This window comes from Desmodus rotundus, chromosome 3 (assembly GCF_022682495.2).
Source record: "Desmodus rotundus isolate HL8 chromosome 3, HLdesRot8A.1, whole genome shotgun sequence".
Lineage (NCBI taxonomy): Eukaryota > Metazoa > Chordata > Mammalia > Chiroptera > Phyllostomidae > Desmodus > Desmodus rotundus.
In genome coordinates, this window is record NC_071389.1 from 45,493,130 (window position 1) to 45,520,591 (window position 27,462).

A 27,462-nucleotide genomic window follows, 5' to 3' on the forward strand; every position below is an offset into this window, starting at 1 on the left:
AAAACACTGGGTATACAGCAGTACAGTTAGCTTACATTATTACTGTCCAAAAACAAAAAACAAACAAAAAAAACCCACCCAAACTCATCTGAATCTTCAGAGATTTTCAGTATGTTCAGAATGCAAAAACCAGGCAGTATTCCTCAGGAGGGAACATTCCACAATCACATGTTGCTAGGAGTTGGACTAAGGTCACTTGTTAGGAGAACAAACCAGGAAAACATAAGGAAGTGTTCAACTGATTAACTGCTCAGCCCAGTGCTCAACCTTGCTAGCTCCTTGGCTGCAGCCTTTGGAATTCCAGGAGATGCAAACAAAGACACACTGATTCACTCACAACAGTTCTTCGTACATACCTGAGGGTGTAGCCAACAAGCAGTCCTAAAGGATTTATGAAGTGTGCTTCTCTCCACAGAGCTTGCAATTCCAGGAGATACACAGGCTCCCTTTAATCAGCCTGTTTTCCCAGAGACCTCTGCGGCATGGTCCCTCTGCTTCTTACTGCTCTGGTTGAGTCTTGGGGAATGAGAATTTAATTTGTTCCGTGTCAAACTTTTTCTCGCAAGGAGAGCTTTTTGCAAGGGGCTCTTTCTGCTTTCCCAGAAGGGGGAGTGGGGAGCAAAACTCACATCCCCATCAGTCCCTCTTCTGGAAATTTTGAAGTAAATGAAGGCTTTGGGGTATTTACTGGTGTTAGTGCAGTTTCCACTAGCACTCTCCACACAAGGGGAGCTATTTCTAGCATTGGAAGTCCCCCCTCCCAAGCACTCTGGATACCACTGTAACCCCTCCTCTGCTGTTAGGGGGCTGGCATCCAGCAATCTGCCTCTTCCAGCTGTGACCACCTGGCACTTCAAATGGAGGCACGAGGCATCAACCGACAAGGAGGTGGATTTTGCTGGGTATAAGTCGTGGTAAAGGACCAGTTTGTTCTCACTGACAATCCATCATAGTCTAATGCTTTTATAAAACACAATAAAAATTAACTGCTAGAAAAAAAATTTAAAGACATAAAACACAAGCCAATGTTTTTATTACTGGACTCAACAGACATAAAATTATTCTGACAAATTGCTATAAAAACTTTAAATGTTTACTCACAACTTCTGTATTTAATCCAACCATGGACTACAACACCAATCTCAGTCGCTGTTTTAGTCACAAACATTTACTTGAAGCCACACACAAAGCCAATTTACCCCCTTTCTCTATGAAATAAGATGATATATTTAGTGCAGTGTCTGGCACAATGTAATTGCTCACTCAGTATTGGCTATTACTATTGCTTTTGCCTCCAGGCTGGTGAGAAGAGGAGTAAACATTAGCCGGGAGACAGAGATGTAGGTCCAAGTTCTACTCTGTTCCTGCTGGCCTTGGACAAGTGTCTTTACCATTCTGGGCCTCAGTTCCAAAACTTACAACACACAGTGAAATGATCTGGAATCCAGACTTTAACATCTAGATCAGTGACTTACGAGCTTAAGTGAAAACAGAGTGAAAAAACACACTGGTGTCCCTGTATACAAACTCACACACACACAATCAAGCAAGCAGCTGCGAAGTGGGTGACATAGTTATCCTTACTGCATGCATGCACTGGAATCTTCTATCCTATTTTATTTTTTAAATGCTGATTGACTTCAACATTCAATTGATTTCAACTAAATCAGTTTTTCAGTTTGAAAAACACGAGAGCAAATGACCTCTATGACTTCCACCCTTGTTGGTATATTGATGGGACTAACAACTAGTTAAGTGGGTTTCTGTTGGTTATTTACAACTTAATTTCTAGGATAGGACTGGCATTATGTAAGGCAAGTGCATCTAAAGGATTTTATCTTTGTGTTTAAACCAGCTGGCTCTACGTTGGTAAATTCCTAGTGCATCTACTGGATCACAAAGAAGAAAGGTCAAGGGTGTGGGTGTCTTGGCCATCATACCACTGGATGATGACCTACCTAGAGGTATCATTGGAAAAATCCCTACCTACCCTTGTGCAAGTTTTCTTCAGCCAAGTGTGCCAGGAGCCCAGCTACAAAAACTCATGGACACAGACAGCAATGTGGTGGTTGCTAGAGGGAAGGGAGTGGGTGTGGAAGAGGCCTAATACATGGTGACGGAAGACGGTTTGATTTTAGGTGGAGGGCACATAGTGAAATATACAGACCTAGCATCATAGAAATGTACACTTGAAACCTATATGATCTTAATGATCAATGTTACCCCAATAAATTTAATTTAAAAATAAAAATAAAGAAAAAGTTTCCTTATTGGATTCTGCTGTCTTGCTCAATTGCCTTCTGCTTTCTGGAAAAAGGCCAGGGGACAGTAGTAAGAGTCAAAGGCCATTGAAAGTGTTAGGACTGAGTTGGTATTTCCATCCCTTCACATGTAGCTGGTGAAGGGGCTTTCTGGGAAAGTAAATACTGACGTGCAACCTCCGTTCTGAAGGGATATTTTATAGTCCTTCTCCCCACTTAATGAATAATTTTAACTGTTCTGAATTCAACTCAGTGAGGAGTAAAAACATAAAATTATTTTATATCCAATAACTTCAAATTTTGTGCTCTAACGTCCCCTTTTCTTTCAAGTAGTAAGAAGTAGTAACATCTCGATTGCCCTGTTACCAGCTAAATGTTTCATTTTGATTAAGACTTTAATCTCATATTCAGTACAAAGCTCTGCACGTGTCTCCAGCTGAGGTGAGGCTTGCGGCTTGAGGCAGGTGTGGGGGGCGGGGGCGGTGAGGTGGTCTCTTTTCCCCCCACTCCTCCCCTTCTCCCTGAGCTTATTCTCCAGGTTGTTTCCTTTCGTGACCATCACAGTGAACTTGAGAGCTAGTTCTGCTGAAATGAAACCTCTGAAAAATGCTCTGCAAGAAACGCCGGCTCACTTCTTTGTGAAGTTCAAGAGCAAGTCCCTACGTGAATTACCCCACCTTGGTGGGGTGAGTTTTCTCACTGGCCAAAGGGTTAGATACCATCCATATTCTGGCTCACTCCTGGGGCACACCTGTTAACTCTTTGTTGAGAGACACTGATGGGTCCGCTCATGTGTTGGGGGAAGTGAGGGGACCAAGGGCTGCTGTCCTGTGGGACACTAGCCAGAAAGCTTAAGTCCCAAGACACCTACGAATTCACCTCAGACCGTAGTATCTAAATAACCTATCATCCTTGGCCCATCAAACATGGCACCTTTCCTTCCACTTCTTTTCGTGGCTTTGCAGGGCCTGAGCAGAGGGAGCTTTCTGAGACAGTGGCTCACCAGCTTTCAGACAAGATTCTCTCCCATGTGAACGTTCCCCTGCTCTGAGGGAGGTTCCACCAAAGGTGACAACTCTCCCCCCACCCTCCAAGCCTCTTATATGGGTGGAGGGATGAGAGCAATTTGACAGCTGGCTCTGCTGAAATGACCCCTTTAGAAAAAGTGCTGCAGGAAAGTGATGGCCACAGAGCTGCAGTTCTCTGACTGCGAAAAAGTGGGGATTTTAAAACACCTTGTTTTAGCTCTGGGCTCGTCTCACTCATTCGTAGAAAACAGAAAAGACTCCGCTTAGCATCTTGCACCACGTTTGATTTCTACTGCAAGCTACGCGCCAGGTTCTGTGGATACAGCAATGGACAGAACCATGACCTCAGCCCTCATGGAACTCACATCTAATGAGCATGAAACACACATCCCAATCTATGTAACTCAATTGTGACAAGTGCTCTGAAGGAAAAGAATGGAGTGTCAGGAGACTGGATATAGCTGGGGTGTCAGGAAAGGGGTCTGAGAAACTGGTACTTAACCAGAGACTGCAGTGAATGGTAAGGGTATCCTAGGCAGAAGGCAATGCACCTGAAGTAGAAAGCGGCTTGATTTCCAGGTCAACGGTCAATTGGGTGCAGGAGATGGGACTAGGGAGGTAGGTAGGAGCCAGACTGCCTGGGACCTCATGGAGCATGTTAAGGGCAGTAGTCTTGATCCCAAGGTAAAGCCATTAGAGGGTTTTAAAACAAAGTGGTATCATGACAAAATTTTCATTTTAAAAATGTAATTCTAGCTGAACTGCTGAGAAAGCATCAGATTTTGGCCAGAGTGGATGGTGGAAGAGAATATAGATGGTGATATGTAAGTTTTTAAAGCACCTTTACACATTAGGTCTAATTCCTTTTCAAAGCTCACCTGCTAATCAGCATTCAGTAACAAAGTTGGATTGATTTAACTTAATTTCTTGTACTTTTTATGTCCCGGACTCATAGCCTTGCTCTCCCACTTACTAGCTGTGTGGCCTGGGGACCCTCTGTAAGCCTGTGAGGCAGGCTCTTCAATAGTGCAACGTAGAGAACTCTTCTACTCTTTGAGGATTTGAATTAGAATGAAATGAGTGCTTTGGTATAAGGGCACTCAACAAATATTGACTCACCTCAAGCAAATAATCCTGTCAATTAAGAGAACAGCCTCTTCTAGCTATTTGATACTATTACCTGTACAAAATTCTACATGTATAAATTATACAATGGATTGCACAAAATGCTTACTACAGAATGGCAATTTTATCAGATTAGAATAATATGAGACCTAATGGGTGAGTCTGGATTTATCAAAATAGAAATCAATGAGTGGTAAGATTCATTTCTCAAAATAACACTACACATTACACTAGAAGATTAAAAGTTTGTAATTCTCTTTTACATAAAGGGTATCTACATTCCTAATGACACCGCTTCCCAGAAATCTAATCCTTATCAATATAACTTTGAGAATTTCTGCCTTTCCAGAGGATCTCTACCTGTATAATACTAATATTGTAGTCTAGAAAAGGGTCAGCAAATGTACCATTGCTTCTCCATCTGATGCCTATGGCAAACACTGAGAGTTGGTAATAGGTAGGCAATGACTGGTGGTTACAGTATTCTTTTCTCTGTGGCCTCAGAAGTCTTCTCAGTAAAGTGCTCTAGGTATTACCCCAACTGACCCTAAGATATTCCAGTCCAAAGATACTCATATTCAAAGTGGAAAAAAAAACCCCAAAACAAGCAATGGGAGTCTAAGTAACATGCCTGGAATTGCATTTACAAAAAGTGGTACAATGTGAAAATGAATTTCCCACCAAATTGGAACTGTTCTCTACAGCTTCCTACTTTTTAACATCACTATCCATTTCTTCATGATTGCATGGAAAATAGTAATAGTCCAAATGCATAAAGCAAGATATAATCAGCTTGCTTTATTTTTCAATTATGTGAATTGTTTTAACATGTATTATAACAGAGGAATGTATAAACAACCCCAAAGCCTTTCAAACAATGTCAATATGAGGAACCCCAGCTGAGGATGTTCCAGGCACATGTTCTCATACCTGGCATTTTCTTTCATTGGGAATCCTCACAATCATCACGTTTTGAATATGGAAGATAAATACAAAATGGCTTTTTGGTGCCTCCCTGACTCTTGCTCATACTTAATGAAGAATTCACGTAGTGAAACATTAACTGGTGATTGTGAGAATGAACTCTCTTAGATGAGGATTGTGTCAACATGAATGCAGTTTTAAAAAAGCAATTTTTAAGGGAAAGAGTTCCCTGTGTCAAGCACAGAAACAACCTGGAAGAAATAAATCAGTTTAAGAATGGTATAGACAAATCTTTGGCATATTTATAATTGGCCGGTTATTCAGAGGAGCTAAAAAATGTACTAAGCATAGCAAACTATTTGAAATTGGTGTGGTAAGGAGCAGCTCACTCTCGTCTCCAACTGTGTGTGGTGTGATCAAGGTAGAATACGGCACGGAACGTGGTGGGGGCAGTTCCTACACCTGAATCTGATTTCCAAGCACGACCCCAAGTAGGAGCTTTGTGGTGAAGTATGCAGGACCGCAAATGAATGCTTTTTACCCATGGCTAGTAGGACTCATGAGCCCTTACAGGAGGTTATTGCCATCCATTTCTAGTCCATATGCTTTTAATTTCCTTTACCTTCACATTTAAACATGTAACAAATAGAAAAATCTGCACGGCCAAGATCAAGCTATGGAACGCTCCTTTTAATGATGATGATAATACATGAGTTGCAAATGTAATTAGAATGTTTTTGAAAACTTCAACTTAAAATTGCTAATGCTATCATCTCAGTGTATTTCTACATTTCAAGCGTAAATAATATGCCCCATTTCAATGCTGCTTTAGTTATCAAAATTGCTGTGTATACATTTTATACATTCATTTTTACAATTCCAAAGAGGTGGAATGTGGAGAGGTCCAGGGAGTTGCCCAATTTCACCATAAAGGGTATTAAGCCATCAAGAGATGCCCCTTCAGTTAATTTCTGATTGAGGTCTTTTTCTAATTCAGTATTTTCACTGTATGGTTTTCTTTACATTTCACAAAATTTTAAAGCTATTCTATGTCAGAAACTTGGAAATACCTCTAACATTCCACAAGTTAAGAGAACTTCAAATGCTAAGGACATGGGAATTACATTTTAATTGCTTACACGAAACAGCGATTATCTTCACCCTGAAGACTAAGGAAGACAGCCATCAACTCAATCCTCTTGTTGGCTGTAATGGTGCCATTGCCCTGAAAAGCTTTTTTTGGTGGTAAAAGACATAAAATTTACTATTTTAACGGATTTTTAAGTGCACACTTTTGTGGCATTAAGTACATTCACACTGTTGTGAATCCATCACCATTCATCTCCATTATTTTTTCATCTTTCCCAATAATCGAACCTATTAAACCATTAACTTCCCAATCCCTCCTTCCTCCAGCCTTGGCAACCACCACTCCATCTTCTGGATGTACGAATGTGACTGTTCTAGGTACCACACATGTGGAACACACAGTATCTGTCCTTGTGTCTGGCATACTTTGCTTAGCATATCATCAAGGGTCATCCGTGTTTGCAGCACGTGTCAGTTTTCTTCCTTTTTAAAGCTGAGTCTTCCACTTCATGTATATACATTCTGTTTTTCCACTCATCCATCCATGCACATTTGGGTAGCTTGTGTTCTATTGTGACCAACACTGCTGTGAACAGTTTGTTCAAGATCTTTCATTTGGGTATATAACCAGAAGTGGAACAGCTGGATCTTATGGTGTTTTCCTGTTTTATTCCGTTCTTCCCATTCTCACATACTTCCACCTAAGAACGCAAAGAATATACCAACCAACACACTGTGTGTGTATGTTTTAATCAAAGCAGAGGAAAAACCCCATCAGATTCCTCTTTCATTACTCCTCACTTAACCTGTTGGAACACTTTGCATCTATGAATTCCTCGAGGATGCCATGGACCTCCAGGCCTAGGCAAGCCTCCTGGAGCTCCTGCAGCAGACTGGGCCTTAAGCTTCCCCACTGGCAGGAAGCGGGACCCAGGGTGGCTCCGTCTGTAGAAATGCACCAACACTCACCTCTGTTAACACCCCAGACTCGGGTGCGGATCCTGGGATCAATGTCAGGTAAGCATAAAACCCGAATTTTTATGGAACTAGTAATGGGAAAACAGGAAGATCAGGGAAGGTGGCGAAATCCTCACCAAGGCCAATGATTGCACAACACCTCACTCCCTAAAGCACTTTTTCCACCTGCTATACTACTAAAAAGTAAGAGTGTTTCAAATTACTTGAGAATTCACCAATCCCAGAACTTTCCTTTCTTAGAAGTTCTTCCAGGGTTTCTGTCAGAAATTCCTTTTCTTTTAAAGGAGCAGGGCTGGTGGGATAATACACAACTGGGCAGAGCCATTGCTCCCTATAGTTAATCAAAACCCTAAGTCTAGCCTGCAGTTTAGAGACATTCTAAATACATGAAGACATGTGAAGGTACAGGGCCATCATGTGGTCAATGCCCATGGAAAGTACCAATGCAGGGACAAGCAGGTGTGCCTTAGAGAGTTACTTCAGGAGCTGAAGAGAGAAGAAGATAGAATTGTGTGAACCAGCAAAGGAACAGTGACCAGGGATGTCTGAGGACTGGATGATGAAGGGTGAAACCAAACCTCTTTGCCTTGCCACTTGCTTCCTGTTCCCTTTCCTCCTTACTCAAGTTTCAGGGAAGGACTTTATAATATAAATGGCCCAAGTCTAAGACAATGACTGGGCTGTGTTGATTAGTGGGTTAGGACTCTTGTACATTAAAACATCACAGACACTGTTTTCCTTCATGCTGGCTCTTCTCACCCTGTGGTAACCAGCAGGTCCAAGGAGGGCCTGACCAGTGCAGGCCTTGTTCTCTCTGTGCCCAAGCACATGGGTCACTGCTTTGGGTTCCTCACTGGTCAGCCATCCATAGTGGTGAGGTTCCCAGATATGGACATGAGCCTGGGAAAAGAGGTCCTTATTTAGGCATTGAGCCTAAACTACATGAAATTACCTGAGCCCTGCGGCCAACTGCGATCTAACATACGACAGTCGTGTACTTTGATGCCCATCTGCGGCTGTCCATGTCTTAGGAGTCTTAAGGGAGGAAGGATGGGGGAAACCCTGGCTTCTCTAATAACCTCGCCCTAACAGTACTTACTCTCTAGAATAGGGTGCAGGCTGAAGATGTGTGCTCTGTAAAATTTCCTACCCTTGTCACTGCAGGGGGGTCCTCGACTAGTGGATAAAAATAACTTACATTTTATTTTCATGTAAAGGTGACACCAACAACATGGGCATTCAATAAACAGTTTTGAATTACACTAGATTTTAAACATTTATATGTTCTGGGGGAAAAAAATGCTACGCCCATATCCATTTCTTAAACACAAAGATGTGATTTTATTCATGCATCTGCATCAACGATTTTTAACCAGTGTGCCACAAGAATTTTTAAAACATGCAATACCTGATGATTTAGTTAGGGGCACTGACCTCCTTCCCCTTAGATTGTCAAATAAACAAATGACAACATCCACCCAACAAAAGCTGTCTGATGTCAATGAGTCAACATTATACCTATTTTTTTGTCAGATTGGCTACAGAATTTTAGTAGTTTGTACGTGCCATGAAATGAAAAAGGTTGAAAACCGCTGAACTGTATCAATACTGTTCAACTTGTAGGGCCTTTTTTTCTCCCTGTTCAAGCTGAATTTCACTTTGAATAGGTTATATTGACAAGTGCCAAGCTACTCTAATTAGGTTACCATTTATATTTATAAACATGACACAAATTTCTCTGAACTTCCCTCCCAAAATACTAATTCACACTCAATACTTATAGCAGTCTCCTAAAAGCTCCAAAGATTGTAATATATGTCAATTCAGTACAAGTCTTCACGCTGCTGTGCAAACAACTACCCAACTCCCTTCATCCCCGTGTTAAAAATAAGGCAAAGACAGAGGGAATAACACGCACTCCGCGCTAGGCAAGGTACAATACAGCAACAGTGTAAGAGGGTCTCTGGATCCCTGCACCTGCTTCGCACGCCTCTTTCCTCTTCTGTCTTCCTTCCTGGGCACGATGGCTCCTTTGATGGAAGGCAAGATGGCTGCCATCCTTCAGTTATCACAGTACTGTACCTTTAGAATGGACAGCATCAGCACTGTGATAACTGAGCCAGGGCAGCCTGTCAGTCACTGTGCGGGCTGGCGGCGTCCTTTCCAGGTGACCGAATGACTCTCTCTGAAAGCTCCCCATGAAGTGAAAGACTAAAAGATCCCCTTCTGGTTCGAGATGAGGGGAAGCAGAAGAAAAAGTGGGTTCATAGGCCAGCAAATGGCGATACTGAAATATTAAGAGGCCCAGCTGAATTATAACAGAATGAAAGATGAACACATGACTTGCACATATTAATGCGAATGAGCAAACATGATTACGCAGTAAGCTTTCCAGTTTATTTCACAGTGTGTTTCTTCCATGCACACATTCACTGACTCTACCTATCCCTGACCTCAATCATTCATGGAATGGATATTTATTGAGGGACTACAATGTTCCAAGACCTCTTCTGGATGCTTAAGTAATTAAGGTAAGACAGACATGGCCCTGGCCGGGTGCTCAGTTGGTTGCAGCGCTGTCCCCTACACCAAAAGGCTGCAGGCTCTATTGCCAGTCAGAGCACATACATAGGTTGAGGGTTCCATCCCCAGCCGGGGTGCCTATGGGAGGCAACAGATTGATGTTTCTCTCTCTCTCTTCCCCTTCCTCTCTAAAAAACATATCCTCAAGTGAGGATTAAAAAAATAAAAAAGATTAAGTCAGACATGGTCCCTGTTCTCAAAATGCTCCCAAACACAGCAATAATACTTCACTTCTATCTGACGTTCAATAGTTTTCTATGTGCTTTCTCATTTGGTTTTCCATAAGAACCCTATTGGGTTGTCAATGAATTCATTCATTAATTCATCAAAAAAGGATTCTGAAAATGGGTTAAGATATCATTAGCCCAATTTACAGACAGAAAATAAAAACCTATAGAGGTCAGTCAGGTATTTTACCTGAGACCATGCCCTAAGTTATGGTGAACCTGGGCTCAAATCCACGTCTTATAACTGAGCCCAGAGCTTTCTCCCTCTACCCCAATCTGGCCATTCAACTCCGTCAACTGGATGTTCAGATTGCACAGTTTATGAAAACAGAAAGATTTCTGAAAACATCTACTTTTTGCTTAAGATTTTTAGTTTTCTGAGTATCTCATCTCATAAAGCAGAAACTAGTATGGGTTTTGAGATTTACAAAATGTACATTAGTAAAAAAAAAGACACCGTTCTTGTTCTGAGCACCAAGAACGTACTCGAGTTGATGACACTGATGCTTAAACATTCAGCACACCTGCCGGGTGTTTTCCACTGTAGTCAGTGTCAACCCTACAATCGCAGTGGTACAAGAAATCACTGACAACCTCTGGAATGCCTTCTTTAAAAAATCAACATATCCACATCACATGCTTTGAAATTAACTGAACCTTTGAGATGTACCCTGAAGTCATTAAAGGGATGATTCTCACTTTTATTAAAAAAGTACGAAAAAGACTTTGAAATTGGAATCCAGGCTTTAGTATACCAACTTAGTAAAACCATGATTCACTCTTTTTTTTCCAATCATAAGTTCTCAAGTTATTTCAATAGGTGTAAAACTTGACAAATATTTGAAAAATAATTATGTTTTCAATTAGGCATTTACAGTTTCAAAGACTCATATACAAATTAGATATTAGCACTGTACTTCAAGTAAGTCAGATGATGAGTCAATTCTTTTGATTGGAAGTCAAAAAATAGAGTACAATGATTCTAGCTCAATTAGTAACTTTTATGCACTGTGAAACTCAGCTTTTCTTCAGAAAAGTAATATCTAATGAAATAACATGCCTACACACAAATTAAAACAACCTTCCCTAAAGTGCAAAAATACCTAAAAGTTAAAGAGGTCACTGCCTAAGTCTTAGCCAACTGATGTAATACAAAGTTAAAACACGAGAGGGCAACGAAGAATTCTTTAAGAAGAACTTGGATCCCATAACCTAAGATTCCTGGAAATAGCCCCACATTTTCACCCAAATTATAAACATGTGTTAAATGAACAAAGATTTTGTGATTATTTGAGAATAAAATGTAAGACAGCTGATCCATCAAAAGGACAAAAAGATAAGCACCTAACATGTCCTGGCCACAAGTTCTGTCCACTTCAGAGAAGATGAACACTCACACTGAAATACTGGAGAAGGTAAGGATGGGGACGAATAAAGGACACTGAAGCACTGGTTGGTTACTAGGCTGTTCTTCTCTGAGACCGAATACTAGTGTGACTGAATGTCTAACCATGCAGTGCGCAAAGATGAACTTAACGTTTGTAATATACTACAAAGTTGAAAGTCACTCTACTAGCCGAGACCAAAACCAGACAATGAATATTTTTGGTAGAGTAAGTAAAGAATATTTCCTTTATTTCATGTTCTTCTCTCACTTCATTTTTTTTCTATCTAAATTAGGGGTTAAAAAACCAAAAGACCAAGTAATAAAAAGCAAATTGTCACTCTGTGAATAGTTACTGAAATTAATATTCTCTCAAAATAATTCTAAAGCAATTTCAAGGAAGAAAACTATGGGTTTTTAGAATTGTATTTTGTAAGTACTAATAAATAAATGCTTCAAAATGTTAAGTTTTGTTTCTTCTTGGAAATTATTCTTTATAAATGTGCAGTTTTAAAAAACCTGATCTACCAGAAACATTTCTTTTTCCACAGATTTTTCTTCAAAAAATGGAATTACTTTAATTTTAAAACAAGTGAATGCAGGTGCTCTTGCTACAGCATGAAAGTATAGTGCACAGTAAGAGAGGGAAAAAGAGAGTGATGTAAAATGTTTTCCTCCAGAGAGTAAATTGATTTTAAATTCAGTTCTTCTATGATAAAAATGATACAACTGAGAACAATTTCTTCATGATGCATGCACCAAATATTATTATCTAGGAAATCAAGTATTTCTGGCAACTGGTATTCTGAAAAACTTGCTTTTAAATCTTGTATGGTAAAAGCACACACAAAAACCATCTTACATCCCTCTTATCTATGGACCAAAAATGAAAATATAATGATTTTGAACCTTTAAGTATCTGATTATATAATCTGGTAAATAATTGGAGGTATTAGTAAGCTGCTGGCAATACAAAATATTTGAAAACACTTTAAAACTAAAATAGGTTAATTTAAATCTACCAGTCTCCTACTGAAGTGTGATCTTTTCCCCAATGTGAAAACCATAATCCAACTCACTGACATTATATGCAAATTTGACCAACCTGTGATATTATAAGAATGTACTGTCAACAAAATAACGCTTTGTGAGGTATGAAGAATATATATTTGCATTTTATTGCAACACTTTGCTACATTAAGTGTGTTTTAAAACTAATTTGTGCCAAAGTTTAATAGGAAATTTTTAATGAGAAATTGGTTGAAAAGGCAAGGAAAAGCTGAGGATCACTGCCCTGTGCAAAGTCTGCCCCAATTCTCACAGAGAAGCATTAATGCGGGTGTCACTGTTTTACCTACTTTAAGCACTGACCTCTCAATAGTCTCATGCTCCGAAACTTCCAGCAGGTCCATCTAGAGGAGAAGACCTACGGATACAATAGTGTACAGACAGAAACAGGAATGTGCTTTCTTGCTTACAAAGGCTCCAGGAGACTAAAATTCACAAATAAATGGACTGGCCCATAAATTCTGTTATACAGGCTTTTACCCCTTACACGTTCACTCAGCATTCATACTTTCAGTCCAACTGTCTACTACACAGTTATTTTACTTTCTGCTTTTGTTCTACATCCTATTTTTCCCCCAGAGTTTGGATTTTATAGTCTGCTCACAAGTCACTTTTACTCTGATTTCACCTCGGCACTATACCCTTTCAGAGTAACTAGTCAAAATGATCCACCCCTAGCTTACCCGTCTCTGAAAACCCTGTCTCCAATTAACTCATGATCTCATTACTGCAGCAGTGCCATTTAAAAATGCTGGGTCTTAAATTCTCAAATTCCCTTAATAGGCAGCTAAAGGGGGCAATACCGAAGACTTGTACTGACCTCCAATTGTAGAGCCAGGGGCTGTTCCAGAAACACAATTACACTCCTCTTTTCTGCAGAGTTCACCTTTTTCAGATCCTCTATTCTACATCTGTAAAATGAACACATTTCTACTTGTAACATATGCCACAGTGGGGTTGCACTCATTATTAAATTCTGTCACTTAACTTAGCACTGTTTACCTCTTATTTACTTAAAGCAACAGTGCTGTTCTTGATGTCAGAGACTGTTTTCACGTCCCTTCACAACACTAGCAGTGGCGATCCTTTCCACAAAGTGCAAGCTCAACAAACATTTGATTAATTGATGAACCTCTTCATTTCCCAGGGATTCTCTAAATAGGATATCAACAAAAGTGTGTGTTTAATTCCGGCCTCTGTAGGTATGGTCTTGGGCAAGGTACTTGACAGTTTGTCAATGATAAAATGAAAAGGACAGTACTAAATGGCCCCTAAGTCTCTTCCAGTCTCTTCCAGTAAGTAACATTACAGAAGCTTGTGAGACAAAACCAAACCCCCAACACAGCACTGTATCTATTCAAATCAGCACGGTTTTTTTTTTTTTTTTTCAGGGGAAAGGGATCAGCAACCTTCTGGGCACAGTTACCACCAGTGGAGCTAGGATGGGGAATGAGGAGAGAAAGTAAATAAAGGATGAAGAGAAAATGAACAAAGGTGAATGACAAGTCGAATCACTAAGATGCCACCAGGTGTCACAATTGTTACTGTGCCACACACTGTTCTCTGATATATTCCAGCATACCTAGGAGCCTTTTACAAAAGCAACCATAGCCAGATGTATGGGAATGCAAATTTTCCCATGCTGCCCTCACTAGCCCTCCTAGTACCCTGCACATTTTATTGACCTTGAGTAGGGCACAAGTCCTGCACAGAATTCTGCAAAGCAGTACTATTAGGTCTCATATACTGTAATAACAACTCTTGGGGTCCCCTCATCTCCACATGGAAAGTAGATGACTGACAAACATGAAATAACTGTCATGCAGTCCCCTCTTAAAATTAACCCATGGACCACAAGGAGTGATGTTCTAGGCCAGCACCATCCAAGAGAAGTAAAATCCAAGCCACGTATGTAATTTAAAATATTCTAGTAGACACATTAAAAACATCAACAGATAAAATTAATTTTAACAATATGTTTAAACGCAGTATAACCAAAATATTATCATTGGAACTTGCAGTTAATACAAAAATTATTCACCCTGACTGGTGTGGCTCAGTGGGTCGGGTGTCATCCTTTGAACCAGCTGATTTCTGGTCACAGCACACGCCTGGGTTTGAGGCCAGCTTCCCAGCTGGGGGCGTGCAAGAGGCAACCAATCAATGCTTCTCTCCCTCTCTTTCTTCCTCCCTTCCCCTCTCCCTAAAAATAAATGCATAACATCTAAATACACATATAAACTATTCATGAAATATTTTACTTTCTGTTTTTGGACTGAGTCTTTGAAGTCTGGATCATATTTTACACTTGTAACACACACCCATTTAATACTAAGTTGATCAGAAACACTTAGCCTGTATTTGGATTGTATAAAATTTACAGATTAAAAAGTCCACGCACATGCCCCAGTTCTTTCCAAACTTAAGTTTTCCAATACCTGAATCAAATATCGATTTTAAGAACTATATAAATCAAGTGTCAATTTTAAGAATTATATAAAATTTGCAATTCAGTTTCTTATCACCATGGCCGTATTTCAGGTACCTGACAGCCACACGTCTAAGTGGCTGCCTGGATTCTTTTACATCTGAACCAGATTAAGAGATGTTATGCCTTCAGTACCAAGTCCTTCTACAGCACCCACCTGGTGCTCAAATTATGCCAAGTATTTTCTGCTCCACTACTAATCCTTACTTAAATTGCCCGTATTTCAGTGTTGATCACTTAATAAGCAGCTCTTTCCAAAGACTGAACAACTTCTTTTAACTCAAACAACTCCATTCAGGGAAAGAATGAAGAGACAGAGATTCAGAGACAAAGGTCATCTCTGAGGTAAACGTTGAACATCCTGACATCGTTACTTCTCTGTCCAGGACATACGTCACCCACCCTTCAGAAGTTATGGCCACTGTTTATAATAAGTCTCTCGACTTCCATACTCACAACAGCTGTCACTGCATCCTCAGAATCTTCACCTTCTTCAAGTGCTCCCTCTCAGCCTAACCCCCACAACCTCCTGTATCTCTAGCCAACTCTTAGCCTACATTCTAGGAGCCCCTTTTTAATTCATTCTGAACAGTGCTTATTGTTGACACACTGAAACATATGAATAATTCAATAAATGAATCTCAAACTATCCTATTAATCATTCATTGGTCTAGGTAACCAAGTTATGTTGAGAAAAGCTTTTCTGAATACATATGAAAAGCATACCCCCACCCTTCCCCAAAGGAGCCAATTACAAACACTACAGCTTTCCCTCCCTATGTCAAAGTTCAGCGTTCCTCCTGCAGCTGACTTAAAAGTTGATCTTCTAAAGGAGCTGGATTCCTAAGGTAGTTCTATTTTGAGCCTTCTTCCTGTTCTGCAGCTAAAGTTGGAAGGGCTTAGGGGGGTGATGTCATGGAAGGGAGACCATTGGCTTTTACACAAGGGTCTTCTCCAGCAACCCTGGGGATGCTCAGATGGTAGAAACTCGGGGAAATATTCACTATTCCTCTCTTTCCCCTCCCTCCCATTTGAGTCCCAGCTATTCATTACCCAGCAAGAAACCAAATTTAAGTAAGCATGCAAATGTATTGACTTATTTTACTCTTTTAAATATCTCAGAAACAAGAATCCAGGGAACAAGGGTGACCACCTCTTGCCTCCACCCGTCATCCCCACCTCCCCAAATATCTATCATAGGACTATGGGCAAAGAGGATGGGAGGGACAGCTGCTGGTAAGAAGAATAAAGGGATTATAAATCTAGGAAGCCCGAAAGGAAAACGGTATGGAGGACATTCAGGACAGAAAGGAGATTCTTGGGTCTCTTCTCTTCCACTGTTTTCTCCTCCCTTTTGTACGGTTAGATTTGGGGCTGGGTGTGCCTTCTGCTTTGGGAGGCATATTTGGCTCTGGAGAACGAAGAGGGGCCAGGGTGGGGCCCAGGGAAAGAGAGCCAGAAACTGCTTAGGCCTGATTCTGGGTTAAGCTCTTAGGGGAAAAATGACGGGGACTACAGGGGGACAGCTGAGGATTCCATTAGAAAACCCAGTGTGGAATAAATAACGGCACTGGACCAAGGGGGGCGGGTAGGGTCACCTCCGTCTCTCGATCTGAACGTAGCAGTCAGTTGCTGACTGGCGGGGTGCAGGTCCAGAGAGAAGACAAAATCCCGAGACATCTGTAGACCACAACTTGCCAGGCAGGGGGGATAGATGTCGCCCGTGCAACCGGCAGGTGAAAGCAGCAGTTTCTGGCCAATTCTGGGATGAGGGTTAGCTAAAAGCCCTGGGGAACGGAGGATTCCCTCGTTTCTTGGCTCACCTCTCCTCCAAAGCTGGAATAAGCACAGGTGTGGTCCTTCTCCAAAAAGGTGGCTTCTGGTGAGTGGGCAGCAGAGTGAGGGAAAGGACTCTTTGGCCTGGGATGGCAGGGAGAAGCCCTCGGGTCAGCTAAGGCCAGGAGCAGGCGGCCTCCGCCAAGTCCCCTCCCCCTTCTGGAAAAGCGACCCGGACCAGCATAAATTACAGCAAGACACCCCCCTCCCCAATAATGCTTCTAATAAAAGAAACAGCCTCTCGCGACTACATAAAACACCGCAAGCTCTGGTTGATGAAAATAAACAGGTGAGCCAGGAGAAGCGGGAAAAGACTGGAGCTGAGAGAATGAACGTGAAGAGCAATCGAGGCTTCCCCGCCCTCCCCACACGCCCTCACCCCTCTAGCTCGGGAGAATCTGCGTGGCAGGTTGCAAGCTAAAAATGCCACGGTGACAGAGCCCCGTCTCCGTCCCGCGCCCATTCTCTGCCCTACCCCAGGGTCCGACGTCCCAGCCTCGTGCCAGCTAGCGCCCCATCCCTGGAACGCGCGGGGCTCACCCTCACCCCGGACCGCCGCCGCGGGGACTCCGCTCTTCCTCTCTCCTACCTCCCTCCTCCTCCTCCTCCTCCTCCTCCGCCTCCCCCTCTCAGACTCCTCCTGCCGGATCCTTCATGTAAACAACATCCAGGCTCTATTTACAGTCGCCGCCGGACCTCGAGGGACTCACGCCAGCACCCTGGAAGAAGGCGGGGGTAGAGGAAAAGCGAGTGCGCAACATTTACACACACACACACCCCACCCCGCCCCTCCGCGCCGCTCCCCCTCCTCGGGGCCGGCGCGGGGCGCCCAGGGGCCGCCCGCGCCCTCGTACGTCCAGCGCGATGCCTGACATCCCACCCGGGGCCTAAGGGAAACCGCGGAAATGCCCCTGGGCGAGGTCGCCCCCCCTACCCCGCAGGAAGGAAAACACACCGCAACAACAAACCCAGGCAAGCAACATGCTCTAAGTCCGTGCGTGAATGCGGAGCCCGGAGCCCGCCCCGCGTCGCTTCCCCGTCGCCCCACTACTTACCCAGCGCGGACGAGCTGCGTGCGGTCCCCTCAGGTGGCTGGACGGAGGCAGGCGGCCGGCAGCAGCTCGCCTTCGGCCCTCGCCCCCGCCCGGCCCGCCCTGGGCCCGCCCCCCGCGCGGGCGCCGAGTCGGTGGAGCCCCGCGGTGCGTGTGCGTGTGCGCGCGCCGCGGCCAGCCTCGCCGAACGCCTCTTTTCGCCCCTCGGCTTCCCGCGCCCCCGGGCGGGCTCGGGCGCCCACGGCCAGCGCTGCACGGCGGCGCGCGGGCGCGCACACGGACGTAGACACCCGGCGGCACGGAACCCTGCGGCCGCACGCCTCCCGCGGGCGCCCAGCCCCCGCACGCGCCGCCGCCCCCGCGCCGGGCCGCCACCCCCACACCCACCTGCGCCCCCGCGGGTCCCGAGCCCCCCTTTCTTTGTTCTTCCCGCTATTTGCATGAGGAATATCTAATGACGCAGCAAGGCTCGCCACAACGTGACCGTCGCCATTTTTCTGTTTTTATTCTATCTCTGCCATGTGATAGATTGGGCGGGTGGGGGGAGAGTTTGGAAAAGGGAGAGAGACGGGATTAAAAAAAAAAAAAAAAAAAAAAAAAAAACTTCCGGGTCTCATGACCGGGAAGGGAGAAAAACAAAAGAGAGAGGAGACACAACTGCAAGGGAAGGGTGTGTGCGTGTGTGTGTGCGTGCGCGCGCGCCCGCGCGCACCCTTCCCTCCTCTGCTCCGCGAAGAGAGGCTGCCGCAGCGGACAAGGAGCATCCTCCAGTCTTGGGAACCCAGTGACCATCGGTGGTCCAGGTCGCACCCCCTAGCCGAGGTGGTCGCCTGTCCTGGTCCCACACCCGCCGCAAACGCTCGACGAAGCTGTCAGTTTGGTGCTTTCTGGTGGCCTCCGCTTGCCGGTCCACCCCAGAGCTCGCGCTCCAGATCCCGGGCGAGTGTACAGTCCTGGGTTACGTTCAGGGAGGTCTCACTATTACCTAAGGAAGGAAATGATCAAGTGTTTCCCAAGTTTTAGAATAGTTTGCTTCCATTATGTTGTTTAAAACAACCGCGGGGCAACGCCAGGCAGCATCTAGTATCAGTTCAAGTCTTTCCACTCTTTCTTTACCCCTTTTCTCTCTCTGCCCAAAGTGGGACGCACCTTTGTATTCTATTTCATGGGGGGAGGGGGGAGGGTTGTTATGTGGAAACGGACCGTATACATCAAGGATTGATGTCTTTGGATGAGATTTCTAATAAATGGTCGTTTATTAGACCATTTTTTAACAAGCATTTTTAAGAAGGGAGCATTTTTTAAGAAGACAGTTGCTTGGAGCAAGGTGGATGGATTCTGTTGCACGGTCTTATTCACATTCAGAGGACGTGATAGATATTTCATTCTTTCCCAAGTCCCGTGTTCACGGTTGCTGGGGAAAAAAAAAAATTTGGGAACTCTGCCACGTTTTTCAGTGAGATGTAAAATTTCTTGATTTTGTTTACTGCTGCATTTCCTTTGGCCACTTTCACTTTTGTTTCTCTTGAGTTTTCTTTGTGATTTCTTGTCTGTATTTCATAATTCGAAGCAGAAATGACATGGGTTCCGCAATTTACAGGGGAAGAAACTGAGGCGCTGCAGGTCACGCGTCTGGGTGGAGTTCGGATTCAGCCCGGCTCACCTGATAACTCTGTTAGGGGGTTGGAGATGGAGGGTGGGAGATGGGCGTGGAGAGAGGGGATCACTTAGTAATCTATGGCAGAAATTCTGCTTTGTAAAATTAATATCCAACAAATTAAAGGTGGAGAACACTCACCAGATCATTTACTTCTTAAGCTCGGTATGAATTGATTGCTTTCTCAAGACCCCCTTTCTTTCTTAAGATTTGACTCAAGTGTATCCGTTAATTCAGATTCCACTTCACTTTTACCTGGAAAAGTTTGTCATCTCACTGAACAGCCCCACATGATGGTTATGATTTTTTTTAAGAATCACAGAGTTGACCTCCCCCTCTTTGTGCACCCATTGTGTCCTTTGAATAGTACTTTCTGGTGACTTTGACACTTCAGTGAACTAGAGGGTAAGGTTGGAGGGCCAGGGATATAACACGTTCATTTTATATCTCCCATGTTTAGCACCCTATCTGGCAATGAGTGAGAGAAGGAAGGAGGCCTGTGAAGATTTTTCCATAATTCCATCCTGAGCATCTGTAGGAAATTCCTTCGATGCTTCTGGTAAAGGCAGAACACTAGAGATGCTGCTTCCTGGTTTTTACACCTTTGCAGACCATTTTTGTCAGGCTTCCAGTTAACAGAGAAAAACAAAACATGATTTGTTTTCTTAATTTCTTTTTTAAACCAAGTGCTTTCTCTTCCCCTCTTTTATTTATTTTTGTACACTATGTTTGGTTCCTCTTCTTCAAATTCATTCCAATTCATATGATTAGTTATGCCAACACTTGCCCTTTGACTTTTGCTTTCATAGACGCCAAAAGGTTGGTGAAGTTAAGCTGTGATTTAGCCCTGCTCATCCTGGAATCAAATGATCAGAGGCAACATTCTTAATGAGACTCTGGTTCCTCCTGAAACCCAGTGAACTAAGTGAGGAGGCTGGCAATTAGTTAAGGAGGCAGGTTGAAGAGGGCTGCTGAAAAGATGTCAGCATCTGGACAAAAACTGCACGTTTGCAGCTTTAAAGACTGAAGAATAACTGATGTTTGCAATTACATTTACATCTCAGCGAAGGGTCTGGATTGTCACAGATGAGTTCATACACTCCCGGATTGATGAGGTTCCATTGCATATATGAACACGAACTGCACGTATTCCTTTGCGTAGGGCAGATGAAGTTGCTACCCCCGATGATGACATCATTACTGATCATGTATTCATCCCAGATAATAATAGTGTGATGATAATTTTAAGTGTAACAATATCACCTTTCCAGCAAGGTGGGGATGAAACCTAATTATATTTAAAGTCATGTGCTCCCTTAAATACAAAGCTGAAGAGAGAAAAAAGGAACATTGCTTAAAAATAGAGGAAATACCTCCAGAGCTCTTGTCTTCCAGATATGTGCACTCACACATTACAAAGAAGATCAAAGTTTAGTTCTCTGGGCTGCCACATAGCTGCTGATTAGAGAGAGCTGTTACAGGCACACCAACAATCTTCAATCTCTCCAATACACACTTGAAACAACAATCTGGTGTGTGAGAGCATGGACTTTGGAACCAGGTCCATTAGCTGTGTCTTCCTGGGCAAGTTATTCATCAATTCTGATTCTCAGTTTCTTTATTCATGAAATGAGTCTCAAAGAGGAGTTTTTAGGATTGAAATTTAGTAAAATATATGTAAAGACCTAGCATGATACTTTAAATGTGACATACTCTTTAAATGAGTGGTTGTAATAATTTTTTAATTGTATTTGTATTTACCCCATGCACTTCTTAGAATCGTTCTATCCCTTTTGGCTTTCTGCTCTTGAACACTCAGCAAACCCACTATTAGTGAAAGGTCTCTGAGTATAAAGATAAATAAGAACAGGTTCTGCCCTCAATAAGTTCCGACGAGCCTGAGAAGACACACATTCAAGTCACTATACTGGTGCTGATAGACATGCACGTGGTTTGTACCACTCTTTGATGACCCACCTGAGAAGTATCTAATTCAGATCTAGATTTATTAATGACCCAGGCAATGACAAAGCTTATGGAAGTAGTTAGGAAAATGCCCAACAAAAACCCCCAAACAAACAAAACCACTCACATTTTCACATGAGGAGGATTACTTTTAAAAGTCCATCTAATCAGTGTAATTCTGCAGCTTTTAATAACAGTTTTCTGGTCCCATATAAAAGTCAGGCTTCTTTTGCATGTGTGTGAAAAATATGCAGGTTGTACTTTGAAGTGGTGTTGGAAGATGTAGTTAATAAGAAGCACTTCTGGTTGTTAATTAATTAGACCACTTTAATCAAGAACTATTTTCTGAGAAACTTATTCCCAGCCCTGGGTCAGGAGCTAAAAAAAACAAAGGCAATGAAGTCATAGACTCTGCCCTTGAGGAACTCATCAAGTGTTTATTGATTACCTACCGGGGATGCAGTGGTGAACAAGGTGTTCAGCAGGAGATTGATGTACACAGCTGTCTTTCCGGCTTCCTCAAGAAGTGTGCAACTGACACAAGGTTTGGGCAAGGCAAAATATCTATATTCTCCCCACCACTGCAAAGAGCAATTCAAGAACTGTTTGGTCTCTACAGCCCACGTGAACTTGGGAATCTCTGGCATTAGGCAAAAGTGTGAAGTAAGGAGGTCATATTCAATTCTCCTAGAGTCTGAGCTACTTAAATAGCCTGTAGTCTCTCCGTTCCTGTCTTTCTGAACTGTTTTGTCCTCCAAAGGACTACTACAGTGTTGATTCCAAAACGCAAACCCGATTACATTATTCCCCCACTTAAAAACTGCCGTGACTGCTCGTTATATGTCAAGCATGGCACACAAGACCCTTTGTGATCTTGCTCTACCAAGCCCTCCAGCCTCATCCTCCATTACTCACATGTAGGGTTTGCCAGATTAGTAAATAAAAATACGGGACACGCAGTTAAATTTAAATTCCAGGTAAACACCACTTTTTTGATATAAATGTCCCAGATATTGCCTGTGACACACATACTGAAATGTATTCCTTGTTTGTCTGATATCCAAATGTAAGTAAGCATCCTGTATTTTACCTGGCAACCCTACTTATGCCAGTCTGATTGATTAACTTGCCATTTCCCACTAGCTCCTCATGCCTTTATAACCTCTCAACACTGCTCCTTATTCATGTTCTGTTGCTTCTTCAAAAGCCAGTCTTGGGGTTCTGGAACTCTGCAGATGGGAGTTTGGAATCCACGTGCTGGGAATGGGCCTGGCCACCTGTGTGCCTTGTTTAGTAACTGGGCTTCAGCCCCAGTTCCTGTTCATCTTTTCCATTCTCCCTCCTGGAACTGGAGTTCTGCCCTGAACCCCGGTTTACTTGGCTGGAACCCCACATGGTTTTTCAGCCTTGCCAACTCTCTCCCTGAGGCTGTGGGGCTAGATTCTTTCTCCCAGCTGCTGGCTGGGTGCCTGACCTAAACTGGAAGGGTCACTGAAACCTGCCTCCAATGCTGCCACCTTCCTGTCTTGCCTACTACAAAAGATGGATAACAGATTCAAATGAGATCAAGTTTGTAAAAGTGGTTTGTAAAGTGTAAAGCCATTCTGATGGTAATTTAGCTTAGAGACTAAATTTTGAGCCCTTCACCTACTGTTGTATATAGAAGCTCCTCTCTGAAGTGCTCTGGATTTCCCTTTTCTGCTCATGCTTAGTGATACAAAATGATGTGGAAAATTTCCAAATGTCCTCTAAGTTTGATTAGTGCATTCGACCATACTGGCTGTTGCATTACTTTTATTTGTTTGTTTGTCTGTTTATATTGCTTATGCTATCACACTTGTCCCAATTTTCCCCCCTTAGCCCCCCTACACCCAGCACCCCCAACTCCCTCAGGCAATCCCCACACCATTGTTCATGTCCATGGGTTATATGTATAGGTTCTTCGGCTACTCCATTTCCTATATTGTACTTTACATCCCAATGACTATTCTGTAACTACCTATTTATTCTTCTTAATCCCTTCATCTTTTTCCCCCATTCCCCCAGGCCCCTTCCCCACTGGCCACCATTCCAATGTTCTCCATATCTGTGATTCTGTTTTTGTTCTGCTTGTTTGCTTAGTTTGTTTTTTAGAGTCAGTTGTTGATAGTTATGTATTTATTACCACTTTAATGTTGACAGTTTTGATCTTCTTCTTTTTCTTAAATAAGTCCCTTTAACATTTCCTGTAATAATGGTTTGGTGATAATGAATTCCTTTAGTTTTGTTTTGTTTTGTTTTGGTTTGGTTTTTGGTCTGGGAAGCTCTTTATCTGCCCTTCGATTCTAAATGATAGCTTTGCTGGGTAGAATAATCTAGGTTGTAGGTCCTTGCTTTTCATCACTTTGAATACTCCTTGCCAATCCCTTCTAGCCTGCAAAGTTTCTTTTGAGAAATCACCTGACAGTCTTATGGGAACACCCTTGTAGGTAACTCTTTGCTTTTCTCTTGCTGCTTTTAAGATTCTCGCTTTATCTTTAACCCTCGGCATTTTAATTATGATGTGTCTTGGTGTGGTTCTCTTTGTATCCATCTTGTTTGGGACTTTCTGTGCTTCCTAAACTTGTATGTCTATTTCCTTTTCAAAATTGAGAAAGTTTTTTTAAAATTATTTTTTCAAATAGGTTTCCAATTTCTTGCTCTTTCTCTTATTCTTCTGGCACCCCTATGATGCTAATGTTGGAATATTTGAAGTTGTCCCAGAGGCACCAGACATATCCTTGATTTTTTGGATTCTTTTTTCGTTTTGCTGTATTGATTAGATGTCTTTTTCTTCATGTTCCAAATCATTGATTTGGTTCTTGGCTTCATCCACTCTGCTGTTGATTCGTGGTCAATTGTTCTTTATTTCAGTTAGTGCCTCCTTCATTTCTGATTGGATCATTTTTATGCTGTTGAAGTGTCTACCGAGTTCCTTGAGCATCCTTATAACCAGTGTTTTGAACTCTGCATCTAGTAGTTTGCTTATCTCCATTTTGTTTAGTTCTTTTTCTGGAGTTTTGTTCTGTTCCTTCATTTGGGCCATGTTTCTTTGTCTCCTCTTTTTGGCAGCCTCCTTGTGTTTGTTTCTATGTATTAGGTAGAGCTGCTTTGACTCTGTGTCTTAGTTGCATGGCCTAATGTAGTAGGTGTCCTGTAGGGTCCAGTGGCACAGCCTCCCCTATCACCCAAGCTGGGTGCTCAAGGTGCATCCTCTGTGTGGGCTGAATACACCCTCCTCTTGTATATAAGTCTTGATTGCTGTTAGCAGGTCAATGGGAGGTACCTACCCAGTTCAGACAGCTGGTAGGATTAACTGTGACCCTTAGCCAGTAACCACCACCCTCTATGGCTTGTAGAGGTAGCTCGGTGGTGCTCCAGTGTGGTCTGTAACTGCCCACTGGGTGCCCAGGCTCTGGGTCTTCCCAGGTGGTGCAGGCCAAAATGAGACTCCACCTGTGTTCTGTTTGGTGTCCCTTGGCATAAGCTATAAAGCAATCTGCATATGGCTGCTGCTAGTGCTGGACCTAGGGCCACTTGGTGAGAGGTATGGGGACTGTGCTCAGTTGTTGCTTGTTTGAGCAGATTTAGGAAGGTCTGAAGCTTGAGCCTAGCCCAGTCCTTTGTATGGAAAAGCTACTGTTACCAGCTTGGGTGGGCCCATAAGTTGGATGGGGCAGACCCTTAGGTAATTGTCAGGGAAGGGCTCATTGTGTGATGGCTCTCAAGAGCCAGACTGATGGAGATTCATATATGGTGCTCCTGTACTGTGGCTCTGTGTGGGACAGGGCTAAGAAAAGGTACAATGGCCACTGTCTATAGTTCTGTCGGGGAGGAAGCTTCCTCCAGCTCTCTCCCTGATGCCAGACACTTCAGTTCCTCCCTGTATGCCACTGGTGCCCTTTAAGGTGCTGTCCTGGTGCTGGAGCTCAGAGAGAGTGAGTCTGAGTAAGTCCATGTCAGCCCTTGAATTATGAATAGCTCTAGACCAACGGCTTTAATTTTTAAAATTTTAATCTTATGATCCAGGACACACCTCTTCATAACTAAAATTAAAGTCTCACAAACTATATCAACCCTGAGTATGTACATGAACTCTGATATTTTCTGTTATATTCATCTTTTAAAAATTGGTCAACCCACCAAATTAATTTCATCACCCACTAATGGGTTGTGACTTGCATCTTACTAAGCACTGATCTGCATTATTTTCACTAAGATTTCCTGTATTAACCAACTGACCAGGGCAATTGTCAAATGTCCACCTCATCTGGTGCTGTCTCCAGTAGGACCCACCTTGCTCAAAAAAGGACCTGAGATCACCTCATTAAGTCACAGTTGTCCCTCTGATAAGGTCAGCAAGCAGCCTACTGCAGCCAGACTTTCCAAGCTGCCTGAGGTTAATATGTAAAGTTCTTGGCAAGGCTATTTAGAAAGAAGGATAACTGCAGAATTAGCACAGATGGCAACTACATTCATCTTAGAATAGCGATATTGTTTGGGGGCAATTCTTTCTCAGACTTTAAAATTATTCCTGGTTGAGTTAAAGAGGCTTTTAGGTTTCTGAGGTTTCACGTTGATTTTAGAGATGAAACAAAAATGAAAGCTTTCTCTCTCACTGCTATGATTTTGTTTTACTCTTTCTCACCCTAAACGGTCAGCAGTTAGTCTGATATTCAGACTGCTTCAAGAAGCTGGGCAACCGTAGATTCCAGAGAAAATGAGGAAGATGTATGGAAAGGTTGCATTGTTCAAAGGGAGGAAAAAAGACAAATGATCTGGGGAATTCCGTGCTACAGGTAGTCAAGTCAGCGGCTAGAATTCAGAACTCCCTCCCCTCAATGCCCCTTTGCTCGTATTCAGGGCTGCCTCGTTCATTTTCCTTTATGGTAGGGTTTTACTTTTGTTTGTTTTGTAGGCCTTGAAAAGGCTAGTTTCAGATCAATAGTGGCACAAAAGCTAGATTGAAGAGAATTCGAGCAAGACCAGGAGGAGGGGAACTAGAGACTGATAGTAGAGACAATTGCCTGGCTACAAAGGGTTAGAGAACTAAGATGGTAACCAAATGGGCAACAAAGAGTCCAAGGGAGAGTTTTGTTTGCCTTTCAAGTGCTTGAAATGATTTGTTTGTATACTGACGGAAATGGTCCAGTAGAAGAGAAATGCATGATGTAGGATAGAGAGGGTCTTATGTTCTTGAGTCTGCAAGAGGGTGGGATGCAATGTACAAGTGGAAGCTTTTGCCTAGGAGTGCTGAGAGTGCAGCCTGATGGGCAGGAGGTAAGGTGGGGTCTGCGGGGCACACCTGCAAGGACATATGGATGTGGTAAAAGTGACTAGACATTCTCTTCTGGCTCTTTTCTCACTGAGGAAAGAAGCACCATCAGTGGGGAGGGAGGATGAGGGATAAGAGAGGAATAGGTATGAAACAGTCCGCTAACAGAAAGTGAATGTAGGAATGTAGAATGTAGGAAAGTGAATGGAGACGTAGGATGTTAGCTAGGAAACAGTAAGGGCCCACTTAGGTTCCTGGTGGCAAGTTTAAAATCAGACCAACGTAGGTGAAAAGTTGAATTCAACTGGAGTTATGATTTTTTTCCAACCTCTACTGGAAACGAAGACAGAACTAAGGTGATCAAGGAAGTTTACTGGGAGTGATTAGATTTATTGACCCTGAATTTTAAGCTGAGTAAAGAGGAAATAGAGGGCCTCTGGGGTGAAGGACAGTAATAATAATAATAATAATAATAATAATAGTAATAATAATAATAATAATAAT

The 27,462-nt window shown here is 42.8% G+C and overlaps 2 protein-coding genes across 2 annotated transcripts in view; one reads left to right on the top strand and one right to left on the bottom strand.

Annotated features, from left to right (window-relative positions):
* Positions 1-380: 380 nt before the first annotated feature.
* LOC112309262 (uncharacterized) lies at positions 381-18,485 on the bottom strand. The gene is made up of 5 exons (XM_053919698.1): positions 18,047-18,485; positions 16,979-17,075; positions 13,488-13,578; positions 12,971-13,025; positions 381-516 (listed from the first exon to the last, which is right to left on the bottom strand). The coding sequence occupies exons 1-5, from the start codon at positions 18,483-18,485 to the stop codon at positions 449-451; spliced, it is 750 nt and encodes a 249-aa protein (XP_053775673.1). The 3' UTR covers positions 381-448.
* The window catches only part of AK4 (adenylate kinase 4), a 124,265-nt gene continuing 114,560 nt past the window's right edge, over positions 17,758-27,462 (top strand). Inside the window, exon 1 of the mRNA XM_071220934.1 lies at positions 17,758-17,963. The gene's annotated coding sequence lies outside the window, so the exon portion shown is untranslated. The remainder of the gene's footprint in view (positions 17,964-27,462) is intronic.

What these genes read in the sequence shown, in the direction of transcription:
- LOC112309262 (XM_053919698.1), bottom strand. Translation starts at nt 18,485, where the DNA reads ATGCAAATAGCGGGAAGAACAAAGAAAGGGGGGCTCGGGACCCGCGGG. An exon ending in ACGCAGCTCGTCCGCGCTGG is followed by an intron (nt 17,076 to 18,046) that starts GTAAGTAGTGGG and finishes CTGCCATCCCAG; the next exon opens with GCCAAAGAGTCCTTTCCCTC. An exon ending in ATTCCAGCTTTGGAGGAGAG is followed by an intron (nt 13,579 to 16,978) that starts GTGAGCCAAGAA and finishes TTCATTTTACAG; the next exon opens with ATGTAGAATAGAGGATCTGA.